General features: G+C 39.1%; 1 protein-coding gene across 1 annotated transcript in view; it reads left to right on the top strand.

Moving 5' to 3' along the window:
• The window catches only part of LOC150081103 (laminin subunit alpha-2-like), a 707,948-nt gene that overhangs the window by 152,550 nt on the left and 541,529 nt on the right, over positions 1 to 13,869 (top strand). The window contains exon 16 of the mRNA XM_090380924.1: positions 10,470 to 10,581. Within this exon, the coding sequence (XP_090237050.1) occupies positions 10,470 to 10,581 (112 nt within the window). The remainder of the gene's footprint in view (positions 1 to 10,469; positions 10,582 to 13,869) is intronic.

Below are 13,869 nucleotides of genomic sequence, written 5' to 3'. Positions count from 1 at the left end.
GCATGCCATAAAATTTCAAACCGCATGTACTCTTCCATATAACAAACCTCTGCAATACTTTGAACTTCTGCATGCCATTAGAACAGCCCACAATGGGGCAGCCGGGCCAGATGGGATTTATTATGTCATGCTTCAACATCTCGATGACAAAGCTTTAAGCCTGCTTCTGGTTTTTTACAATCGTATATTTTTAGAAAACGTTTTTCCAACTTCTTGGCACCACTCTACTGTTTTGGCATTCCTAAAACCTGGGAAAGATCCAACTAACCCCTATAGCTATAGACCGATCTCTCTATCAAGCTGCCTGAGCAAAATTCTTGAAAAAATTGTCCACTGAAGACTCGTATGGATCATTGAGTCACAACATCTAATGAGCCATAGCCAATATGGCTTTCGTAAAAATAGGTCATGCTTAGATCTTATGGTCAAGGCTGAATTCGCCATTCGAAATGCCTTTGTTAAACGAGAACATCTTGTAATGGTTTCAATAGATATCGAGAAGGCTTTTGACACTACCTGGCGGCATGGCATACTTAGTGATCTTTACTCTCTTGGTCTGCGAGGCAACCTTCCTATTTTTGTTCAGAACTTCCTACGTACTAGATCGTTTCAAGTTCAGTACCAAGATGCCCTCTCCAAAACGTTTATACAGGAAGAAGGAGTACCACAGGGATCAGTACTGAGTGCCACTTTGTTTGCTCTTAGAATAGATTCCATCACCAATCAGCTTCCAAATACAGTTGAGACCTACCTTTATGCAGATGATCTTTCCATCTCCTGCCATTCCCAAAATATGAGGTCTATTGAACGGCAACTCCAGATATCACTTAATAAAATTCAACAGTGGGCCAGCCTCAACGGATATCGACTCTCGCAGCAGAAAACAGTTGCCATCCATTTTTGTAGACAGCGCAAACTTCATCTGGATCCTGAACTTCAAATTTATAATGTCTCCATCCCGGTCACTAATAGCATCAGATTTCTAGGATTAACATTTGATAATAAATTAAATTTTATAGACCACATTAAAAATGTACGTACTTCCTGTCTAAAAAAGTTAAATATACTCAGAGCTTTATCCTCCCAAACATGGGGCGCAGATCGTACATCTCTGCTTCGGCTATACCAGGCGTTAATCAGATCCCGTCTTGATTATGGAGCTCCCATCTATGATTCAGCCAGATTGAGTGCATTGCGTTGGCTTGATCCAATTCAACACAGTGCCTTGAGACTTTCACTCGGTGCTTTCAGAACATCACCAGCACATAGTCTCTACATTGATGCCCATGAACCGCCACTAACTTTACGTAGGAAAACACTGTTATTGAACTATGCTGTCAAGATACAAAGCTGTGCCATGCATCCGACTCAGTCATACCTGTTCAATCCACCATTAGAAAACCTTTTCAGAAATAAACCAAGCGTAGTAAAGCCAGCTGGTCTTCGCCTTCTTGAACTGATGCAAATTTGGAATGTTTCCATCCTTTCTGTACAACAGACAACAACTTGTCCTCAACCACCATGGTTTCCACCACCTTTACCGACCTGTGACACCTACCTCTCTCAATGGGGTAAGAACATTTTACAAACATCAAATATCAAACAACTTCACGAAGCTCACATTCAAAGATACTTTGACTTCTCTCCAATTTATACAGACGGCTCTAAATCTAATTCAAACGTTGGAGCAGCTGCAGTGTTTCCAAATACCGTTATTTCAGCATCCTTGCCATCTGAATTCAGTATCTTCTCAGCTGAATTATATGCTATCAAACTAGCTTTACAGAATCTCTCTTCTGACTGTGCTTTAAAATATGTTATTTACACTGATTCACTCAGCTCAATCTTGGCTTTATGTAATTCCTTAAATAAAGTACACCCTGTTCTAGACGAAATAAAAAGCATATTACTGAAAATTGAAGAACGCCATCAACTGGTCACCTTCTGCTGGATTCCAGCTCATTCTGGCATTTTGGGCAATGAACTGGCTGATAAAGCTGCAAAAAATCCAACTAGCTTCGACTTAACTGATATTCCTGTTCCGCCATCAGACTATGCATTAACCATTCAGGCTGCATGCCTGTCAAAATGGACAGCAATATTGGCACTCTCAAATTAAAAATAAACTATTTCAATTTAAACATGATCCAAAAATTTGGCGCTCCAGTGTCCGCACATCAAGACGAGAAGAGGTAAGAATAGGACATACTTACCTGACCCACCTGTATTTACTCACAGGGAATGACCCGCCACAGTGTCCACTTTGTAATATAAATCTGAGTATTAAACACATTCTGATTGACTGCCCTTACTATGAACAAGACAGAACTTCAACCCTACTATCACTGGTTAATCTTCGTAGACCAATAACTTTAGAGAATCTCATTGGAGATGATGCAGATATTTCCGAATTTTTCAACTTCTTAAAGCAAACTGAACTTTTTAATCAATTCTGAATTTATGAAACTTTATCATTTCTTTTTATTATAAATGAATAGGCGCATTATAGCCAAAGTAGCTTATGCGCCATCAAACCTCCATATCAACAACAAGCACAGGTACCATTTTCTTCATTTATAAATTAGTGTAGCACTTTCGCACTACAAGAAGTAGGCAAAGGCCCAGAAAGGAAAGCCACCTTTCTGTTTCTATTTCTAACAGTACTAACTAAATAACTCAGCCGCTTGGTCACCTTGTGACACTGCTCCTGCACCCCTGTGGCCGGGCCAGAAACTTGAGTGGTAAACCGCCAGGGCCAAAAGGAGCAAAACATGGATTGTGACAATTTTCCACAGATTAAAACTGCAAATTTGAATCCTATGGATTTGCATCAACCCGATAGTGACTCATCCCATCCAAAGAGACTGAGGAATGAATGCTCTTCGAATAGAACACTCACGTTTTCTGGTTCTACATTCACTAACAAACCAGCCTTTAGGCAATCTATATAATCAATGTTAATCTATTGCCATTTCTCATGCAAAAATGTCTTGACAGCATAGCTAGTTCCCCGAAAGTGGTGTGACAACTGAAATCTGGTGACCTGCTTGTGGAGACTACTGGCTCTAAACATTGAGTCTCTACTCAGACTGACCTCATTTGGTGGAATTCCAGTTAAGATGTCCCCACATGCCACACTTAATACATCCAAAGGCACAATTTCAGAATGGGACCTCATGAATGTCTCAGAGGAAGAAATTGATCAGGAACTGCAGGATCAAAAAGTCACACAGGCCAAAAGAATTATTATGAAAAAAGATGGCCAGTTCATTCTGACTTGCAGCATCATATTAACATTCAGCTCACTCAACCTACCTTCATCAGTAAAACAGGGTATTTGCATTGTTGCATTCACCTATATATTCCCAACCCAATAAGATGAAATTTGGACACTCACAAACAGTCTGTCAAGAGGTGCCTCAGTATATCCAAACTGAGGATCGAAAGAGCATTCCCAAGCTGACTGTAATGCCCAGTCTTCACTTTGTCTGAATCATTAAGGCACCCATTCAGCCGTCTCTAAAAATTATGAACAGTGGAAATATGAGAAAAAAAAATCCAGAAATATAAAATAGAAAAGAAAGTCTCATTCCCAGAAGCACAAAACCAAATACAACTACAGATGCCTTGACGTACATATACTGAAGCCTCTAAAAAATTTCTTTCAGGAAGTCTAAACTGATATATCAATTCCACCAAACATCTCCATTTCTGAATGGGCTCTGTCTTCTGTACCACAGTCTCAAAGCAACAGATTTCAAGCAGAGCTAACAACACACCAGTCACCATACCACCTGCTGCCCATGCAGCTCCTGTACAACCCGTTCAAGTAGAGAAGCCAGATCCCGTTTGCAAACAGCCAGTTGACTCCTTCCTTATGGATACCAATGAAATTCCCAGTCAAGATGAAACAGAAACCATTCTGGAGATCCATCCAGAGGATGAAGTAGACACGAGACCTATTTTCCAAAAGAGAGAGAACATTAAAATTGACTGCATCAAACACTTTTAAAAAACACACACTCAGCTTCTTCATCTAAATCTAAACAATGAACGATGTAGTCCAATGGAATTTCAGAGACTTTTGTATCAATATTGATGATATCCAAGAAATAATTAAGTGTCATAATCCAGTTAGCATCTGTTTACAAGAGACATATTTAATTCCTCGGGTATCTCCCTCGATAAAAAATTTGTCTTTTCCGACAAGATAGACTGGTTACGAATAATGTTCACAGTGGGGTAGCCATTCTCATAGATTCATCAATCCCTTACAAATGTATTCCTTTCAAAACCTCTATTGAAGCTGTGTCTACTAGAATAGCAATTAGCATCACTATAACACTTGTTTCAATCTATCTACCACCCAGTCAACCTTATATACCATTCATGAACTTGAAGATTTAATTCTGCAATTCCCAACCCCTTTCTGTTTGTTGGGCAACTTCAATGGACACCATCCATTGTGGGGTTCTCCCAGTGCAGATGGATGAGGACAACTCATTGAAATGCTCATTGAAAATAAAAAATTTAACCATCCTAAATTCTCGTTCACCAACTTGCATCCATCTCATGACTGGAACAGTCTCTTCAATAGATCTATCTCTATTGAAGAGACTCCAGTCCTTTTTCTTTGTATTGAGTGGACAGCTCTTGACGATCCACTCAACAGTGACTACTATCCAGTAATCTTTAAAATTCAAACTTCACACTCTGTATCTTTAGAAAACCACATAAAATGGAAATTTTTCAATGCAGATTGGGCAAAGTACACTTATCGTGTACCCTTTGATAATCAGATCATCAAATCTCATCCAGTTGACATAGTCACTAACCGTATTACCAAACAAATCCTAGCAGCTGTGTCTATTGCCATCCCACAGTCACAGTCAAGCTTCCGTAGATCCATAAATTACTGGTGGAACGAGGATTGTAAGAGTGCCAAAAAAAAAAAAAAAAAACAGAGCGTGGAATATATTCTGCAAACATCCTACTACCAATAATCTTATAAATTATAAAAACTCAGTGCCAAGGCCCATCACATCAGGAAGAAAGCAGAAAGAGACTCCTGGGTCCAATTTGCAAATTCATTTCATAAAAATACAGATTCTAGAATAATATGAAGAAAAATAAAACAACTAAATGGCAAATTTCCTCCTTTATCCTCTCCAATTTTCAACTGGAATGGACAGCATCTATGTACTCCTGCAGAAATTGCATATGCCTTAGCATCTGTATTCTCACACTTATCTTCCTCGACTGCATTCATCCCATCATTCCAGAAGATTAAAGCTTCAGGTGAAAAATCTCAACTGAACGTCAAACCACATCTTCTTTACCATACAATCGGCCACTTGCTATGCCTGAACTTCAAGGAGCCATATATATCTCAAAGAACAGTGTTGCTGGTCCTGACAGAGTATATTATATAATGCTTAAACACTTAGATAACAAATCATTATCCTTGCTGCTGACTTCTATAATTGTATTTTCATTGAACATTCATTCCCCACATGCTGGCATTGGCGCCTCCGTAGCCAGGTGGGAAGGAGCAGCAGTGCATAGCATACGCTTCTTGATTAGACTGGGGTTCGAGCCCATCACAACCAAATACAGAGGATGCAGAAAGGTCAGGGAATGACCACCGCATATTCCCGGAGCAATATCCCCTTAGTTGTTAATGCTCCCAAATAACAAACAAACAAACATGCCGGCATCATTCCTGTGTACTGATAATTTCCAAACCAGGGAAAGATCACTCTCTCTCTCTCTCCTATTTCTGCTTGAGTAAAACCCTGGAAAAATGATACACCACTGACTGACCTGTTATGTTGATTCCAAATATCTAATCTTTGATAACCAATTTGGTTTCAGAAAAAATTCAGTCATTCCTGGATCTTATGGTCAAAGGTGAAGCAAACATCAGGAATGCATTTATCTGAAATGAGCATCTTGTTATGGTATGCCTTGACATAGAGAATGCCTTTGACACCACGTTGTTTTGGCATCCTGAAAGATCTTCATTCCCTTGACCTGAGAGGCCACTTACCATATTTCATACAAAACTTTCTTCAGCATTGAACTTTTCAAGTCCACTATTGATGAGTCTTTCTCACAAATCTATATACAAGAGGAAGGAGTCCCACAAGGCTCAGTTCTACCTTATTTGCAATAAAAATAAATAATATAACCAAATGTATACCCAACACTGTAAACTCATACCTTTATGCTGATGATCTGACTGTTTCCTGCAGTTCACACAATATGAACTTCATTGAATGGATACCAACTATCACATCAGAAATCTAGTGTCATTCATTTTTGTAACAAATGAAAGATGCATCCTGACCCAGAGCTACACTTAATGAATCATCCTATATCGGTTATGAAAAGTATTTGCCTCCTCGGCCTGATTTTTGACAGCAAGCTTAATTTCTTAGAACATGTCATATATCTGTGGACTACCTGCCAGAAAAAAAAATGACATACTCAGTTCTTTCTTCTACAACATGGGATGCAGACTGCTATACCTTGTTTCACTTGTATAGAATTCTAATTAGGTCTCATCTTGATTATGGTGCCCCAGTGTATGACTCTGCTAGGGAGAATGTGCTAATACACCTTGCTCCTATTCAACATTCTGCCCTCAGGATTGCTACAGGTGCACATAGAACATTGCCAGTACAAAGTATTTATATATTGAAGCCCATGAAGTTCCATTCATTCTGAGAAGGTGTTACTTCTGAATTATGAAGCTGAAATTCTGAGCATGCTTACCCATCCCATTTGGCCAGTACTTAGTGATCCACAGTTTAAAATGTTCTATAGAACTGAACCCATCTCAGTTCAGCCTACTGGTATCAGATTACAGGCACTATCAGAAACTTGGTATGTACATCTCGAAAAAGTCCACCAAGATACAAACTGTTCAGTTCTCCTAAGGTATAATAAAGCATCCTGTGACAATTACTTCCTAAAGTGGGGAAACATTCTCTTGAAAATTTTAACATACAACTCCATTACTGCTCACACAGAGAATTATCCTGTTTTTACAATAATATACAGGGTGTTTCAGTTAAACGTTTCAGAACTTCTAAGAAGGGTAGGGTACATCCTGACAACTCGAAATCATATAGCAATGTGGGGTCGGAAATGCTTTCCTGAAGCGGTGTTGTACACAGAAGCACCATAAAGAAAAGAGACCATAAGTGAAAAATCGTTTTAATAATACATGAAAAGAAGCAAAAGGTACATGGATTAAAGTAAGTGTTCGAAGTTTCTTCCACGGGCTACAATGCACGCCTCACATCTCCGACGCATGGACATCCGAACATTCTGGAATACTCCAGGCGAATTTCGAATTTCTTTGGCAGCTACTGCGATTCTTGCAACCAGCTCCTCAGCATTGTCAACAGGGGTGTCATAAACTAGCGATTTCATATGACCCCAGAAATAAAAATCAAGACATGATAGGTCGGGTGACAGAGCAGGCCAACGCACGGGACCACCACGTCCGATCCACTGTTGACCAAATGTGACATCCAAGTAGTTACGAACATCTCCGCTATAATGGGCAGGGGCTCCAATCGGGTTGGAACCACATTGTCTGTTGCGTCGATGCAGAAATCTGTTCATCTCTCAAAAGTTGTGGCAATACTTGCTGCAGAAAGATCAAGTAGATAGGTCCGGTTAGACGACACGGTAACAGGTAAGGTCCGATGAGGTGATCTCCCATAATACCGGCCCATACATTGACCGAAAATCGAATCTGTGCTGCACAACGTCGTATTGCATGCGGGTTCTCGACCGCATGCAATACGAATTTTCATGCGTGTTGAAAATTCCTTCCCTTGTGAAGGATGCCTCATCGGGAAAACAACACTTCAGCAGGAAAAAGGGGATTTGTAGCACATTTTCCAAGGTACCACTGTGCGAAAGCAATACGAGGTTGAAGAAACTTCGAACACTTACTTTAATCCATGTACCTTTTGCTTCTTTTCATGTATTATTAAAACGATTTCTCACTTACGGTCTCTTTTCTTTTTATGGTGCTTCTGTGTACAACACCGCTTCAGGAAAGCATTTCCGACCCCACATTGCTATATGATTTCGAGTTGTCAGGATGTACCCTACCCCTCTTAGAAGTTCTGAAACGTTTAACTGAAACACCCTGTATAAATGATGGATCAAAATCTGATAGTAGAGTAGGTGCTGCAGCAGTTTTCCCTTTTAACATCATGTCTGTATCACTTCCCACTGATTGCAGCAGTTATACAGCTGAGTTATTTGCCATCAAGCTTGCCCTAGAAATTATTCTCCATCTGACCATCAAAAAAAGTATAATATATACAGACTAAGAGTACACTTTTAGCCTTACAAAACACCACCTCACCAACCAATCCTTTAATAAAAAGTATTAGAAGTTATGTTGATACATACTCAGTAATGCCTGCTAGTAGTTATCTTTTGCTGGATCCCAGGCCACACTGGGATATCTGGAAACTATATCCAGATATCAAAATGTGCCAAACATCCATCTAATCCAGCTTCATCGCCACTGTTCCATTCGCTGTTAAGATGATCCACAGTTTCTGGTTTTTTGCTGTGGAATTAGAGTAGGAGTCTGCTCTGCATCTTCACCATCACTGAACAATCCATCACCTTCAACATGTGACACGTAATATGAGAATGATCCAACGCCAAGAAACTGTTTTCTTAATTCCTGAAATTGAAATGTTGAAACGTTTGTATTTCATTCTAAAAAGTTTTCTTTATCTTTCCTTTTTTGCTTTGTACATAGAATGTAAATAGTTGTTGTTGACAATGTATCTACTGTTCACGTTTTAATAAAATAAAAACAATAATAATAAAATAAAATAATCCAGCTTCATCGTGTTCTCTCGTTCCATGTCTTGACTACAAATCTAATATATGAAGAATATGTAAGGAACAATGGACACTTCTTAGGGAAGCATAAACAGATAATAAGCTTTCAAATGAAACCAGATCCGCAGCTATGGGCCTGTTAGCTTCCAAGAAAACAAAGGAAGTAATCCTGGCCAGAGCAGGACTTGGTCAGTCACATTACTTACCTATTTCTCCTCGCAGGCAATGATCCTCCACAGTGTACACACTGCAACTCTCAGTTCACAATGAAACACGTTCTTGTTGAATGCACCTTGAGGTGCCTCCGTAACCATGTGGGCAGGAGCAGCAGTGCGTAGCACACGCTCCTTGATTAGACCGGGTTCGAGCCCATGACCACCAAATACGGAGGATGCGGGAAGGTCGGGGAATGACCACTGCATATCCCCGGAGCAATATGGCCTTAGTTGCTAATGCCCCTAAGAATCAAATAACAAACAAACAAACAATGCACCTTGTACTTGCATGCCTGGCAACTCTCATTCAGTTTTCTTCCCAATCTTAAAGAATCTTTGTAGCCCTGTCATATCATAGGTAACAATGCAAACCCCACAGAATTTTTCTCCTTTCTTAAATGGATAAACTTATATGATCGCCTCTGACTGTTTCCATAACAATAATCATGGGTAACTTCCACGTCACTGATAGGCACAATATGGCCTGAGCAGCCCTTGCGCCAAAAATAATAATAACAATAACAAGCTGATGATTATGCACCCGAGGGGAAGTTATAGATGTGCAATTTGACTTTAGCCAGTGGGTGGTTGATTGCTGGAACAAACTTCCATCTGTTGTTGTGGAAGCTGACAGCTTAAATAAATTCAAAGCAGAACTAGACAAACTTTTGGAGTGAATGAATGGGTGAAATGTGAGGTGTTTTTTTTTTTGTTTTTTTTTTCCCTTTTTTGGGACTGATGCCATATATGATTGCTTTCTTACATCTCTACTAATGCTAATACTAAGCATGTTTCACTAGCATTAGTTCCAGTATCATTTGTATTGTCACTACCCTCAGAACATCTTGCCAATATTGGCTATTGCAGCAACAAACAAGAACTCTTGAGATTTGTTCATGCTGTAATTGATCCATATTAGCAGGTAGATACATTTGTAGCAGCCCAGTCCTCAAACTATCAGTTTTCCTGAATCCTAATGGTATCCTCAGTTGATACTGGCAGAAACCTCTGTGTAATACCAATGTTCAAATTATCTCATCTCTACAAATTGGATACCTTCTGCCTACAAGTGTGGGCAATGCTGATAAAAGTATTACCCCAAAAGCCTTGAAGAGGCCCTTAAGCCTTAAGTTTATCCACAAGGCTCTCAACATACAGTCCTGCTATTGTGTCTGAGCAGAAATGTAGATACATATACATTCTTGCTAACTATGGCATATTTTTTTATCAGCATTGTCAGTAAATTCTTATTTATTAATGTTTAATTGTATCTGAAAGTTTCCTGTATTTCAATTCATCATATATCTTAATTTATTATATAATAGTGTTATTTTTTTTTTAATTTACTTTAATGTTTTATAATTGCAGACTTCATAATGTAGGAATGGAGACAGCTTCAAAGGAATCAGGAAGTTTAAAACGATTGAAAGGAGTGGAAAAATGTATATGCCCTCCTGGTTATTCTGGCTTGTCTTGTGAGGTAAAAAGCTATTTCATTCTATGGTAATAATAATATAAAATAATAATAATAAAGGGCACAGTTACCCCAGTGGTTACAATGCTGGAACAGTTATCATGGACTTGAGTTTGAATCCTGATGCTAAAAAAAAAAAAAAATTGCTTAAGGGGAAAAATATAATCACGAAAGTTGCTTCATTGGACCTATCTCTCAAAGTGATGGCTGAAACCGAGAGTGGAGCTATCTGGTGTCACTCCCAGTAACTACCACCCATTACTGGATGCAAAGCCATAGCTGGCTGGACATAAGTAAAAATATTGAACATAATGCCTTCACCTACCTGAAGGCTAAGGACAAAGACACCGCAAACCCAGAAAAGTACAAAACTGTCTCCCAACAATGTACAAGATCCTGACCAGATGCTGCATGACTAAAAGTATATCAGACCACTTGGAAAGCCACAACAGAAGGGTTGTAAGAAGATGAGCAAAGGATGCAAGGCACAATGGACTATTGATGTTGCAGTTATGGAACAAGCTACAAGAAGCACTGCAACCCGTACATGGCCTGCATCAACTAGCACAAGGCCATTTGATTCCATTCCCCATAGCTTGCTGCTAGAGACACTGAAGATCTACAAAAGTCAACCTGAGATGGTGAAATAGAGAACCACCATCAAGGTTGAGAACATCACAACCACACCGATCCCCATCAGACAAAAAATCTTCTAGGGAGATGCCCTGAACCTACTATAGCTCTGTCTAGCTCTCAACTCGCTGTCTGCCATGCTCAATAACAGCAAGTACAGATATAACCCAAAAAGAAGGGAGGAAGAACCTGTACACCCTCTCTCACCTGATATACAAGGACAACATCAAACTATGCCAAAACCGAGAATGAACACAAACAGCTAATATGGATCACTAAAGAGTTCAGCACAGTCAGGATGCAATTTGGCCTACATAAATGCAGGACTCGTGGATTGCATAAGGGAAATCCAGTTGGCCAAAACTACCAAGCTGAAGACCAGTAAAAAGATTGAATCCATGACAGAGGGAGAAATCTACAAATATTATTATTATTATTAGCATATGGTGCAAGGAAGCCTAAGGCTTATGCTGCACCAGTTAAAAAAAAAAAAAAAAAAATTTCTGAATTACCTTGAGAGAGAGAGAGAGAGAGAGAGAGAGAGAGAGAATCTGTAGCTGATGCACGCTTACCAGTTAGAACACATGGTAATCAAGGCCTGCCTGACTCAGAAATACCATCAGAGACTGAGGAGTCTGCTAAAATCAAAGCTGAATGGTGGGAACATGGTCAGAGCCATAAACACCTATGCATTCCCAGTACTAACATATTCCTTTGGGATAGTAGATTAGGCTAACACTGAGCTGTAAATTATGATATCGATCCAAATAACAATGACCACCAAAAGTCAGCCATCAAGAGACTAACCAGCCCAGAAAGGAGGAGGGAGGGAGAGATTTAACAGATCTCATTGAACAACAGAATAAAGTGGTTAAAAACCTGAGAAATTAATTCCAAGAAAGCACAGCACAATCCACCAAGCCATAAGGAAGACACACACACACACACCGCTCAACCCCACCACGGAGATCCCCTTATACAGAATGATGGCAGTAATATCAAATTTTTGCATTCAAATGGCATTCTGATGGCAATAATATTACATTTTGATATTACTGCCATCAGCATCAGTTAATACCTTCAATCCATCTAAAGCCTCAAACGCTTCTCATAGGTGCCTAGTTTTCACATTCTGCAATTTGAAGAACTAAAGTTTCCCTTGGTAAAAGTACCATTTTGTTTCCTGACTAATCTTGTTAATAATTTTGTTTCTAAAGTTTGTTTAATGATGATAGTGGATTATACCTGAAAATAAACAACTGAATAAGTAATGTGAGAAGTATGATTAGTCTAATCCAATTTGACTAATTTATTTGAAGAAAGAGAAATAATCCCCCCCCCCCAAAAAAGCTGTTTATTAAGTTCATGAGCCTATTCTAACTTATGGTGCTGAGAGCTTGCTAAGTAATAAAGGGATTGATCAAAAATTAAGATCTTTAGAAATGAGAGTTTTCAAGAAAAATAAGTGCAATTAGAAGATGGAATGAATGGCAGGACTATATTACAACTGAAGAAATAAAATATATATATTGTGGTGAAAAATGAAAGTAAGTGTACTAAACTTAAGTGAAAGATGGATGGATCGTTTGAATAGTGTGCACTGTGAGATTTGCCCTTCGTCTCTGCCCAGCATCAGTGGATCAGTGAAGGGACCTGGCTCTTGACTGGCCATGATTTTTTTGGCTTAGTGAACACCTGTATTAATGCCCTCCTTATCTTCAGCAGAACATTGAGAGGGAGATCATATGATCAGTCTTGTAGGGGTGGATGCAATGCTATAGAATCACTGGCCCATATTGCTCTCCGCTGCCATCGGTCCCACGGCACGCATGTGAGAAGGCATGATGCTGTGGTAGCCCTGGTTAACAATTAGCTAAGTCAGAGGGGTTGGGTGACACTTGTGGAGCCACATTTTAATACCAGAGAAGAGATGAGAAAACCTGATCTAGTCTATGCTAGGGGCAACAGTTCCTGTATATCGGATGCTCAGGAGACTTCTCATTGTCTCAAGAGGCATAAATGTGATACAAACTTTGATTTAAAACAAGAAGTGAAACAGCAATTTGGACCTGATCTGATAGTTTCTACAATAACAATAAATCACAGAGATATTTGGTGCCATACTTCAGCCAACCTGATGAAAGCCCTTTGTTTAACCAATTCAGACCTCAAGATCGTTTCTGTCCGGGTGCTGCAAGGCACTCACAGCGGTTGGAGAGGTCATCATCAAATGATCACTGTAGTGCGATGACCCTTCTTACCTGCAGTATACATTGTACTGGCCTTACAACCCTATCATGATAATTGTGAAAAAATATATATATATAATATGTGCATATAGAAAGGAATAGAGAAGAGAAATTAGCTAAACAGATATTTGAATCAAAAAGTATGGTAATGGGGCCTGGTGGCTGATGAATGTTTGCCCAATGGTGTTGAGCAAGCATTCAAAGAAAAATGACTTACTTTGTGTAGAGCTAATTAAAAATCAAACAGGAAATAGCATTTTGACCTGTTCCCACTGGACATAACCTATTTAAATGACAATGATAATTTAAATGTCTGCTTGTTTGTTTGTTTTAAACATAATTTTCAAAAAATTGTAGCATTTATGAAATTTTACTGCAAATTGATATAAATTTCAATTAAATAAAAAATATG

The sequence above is a fragment of the Mastigoproctus giganteus genome, chromosome 9 (genome assembly GCF_048544385.1).
Source record: "Mastigoproctus giganteus isolate SK-2022 chromosome 9, ASM4854438v1, whole genome shotgun sequence".
Lineage (NCBI taxonomy): Eukaryota > Metazoa > Arthropoda > Arachnida > Uropygi > Thelyphonidae > Mastigoproctus > Mastigoproctus giganteus.
The sequence above is the reverse complement of the archived record's forward strand: the minus strand, read 5'-3'. Positions and strand labels throughout refer to the sequence as shown.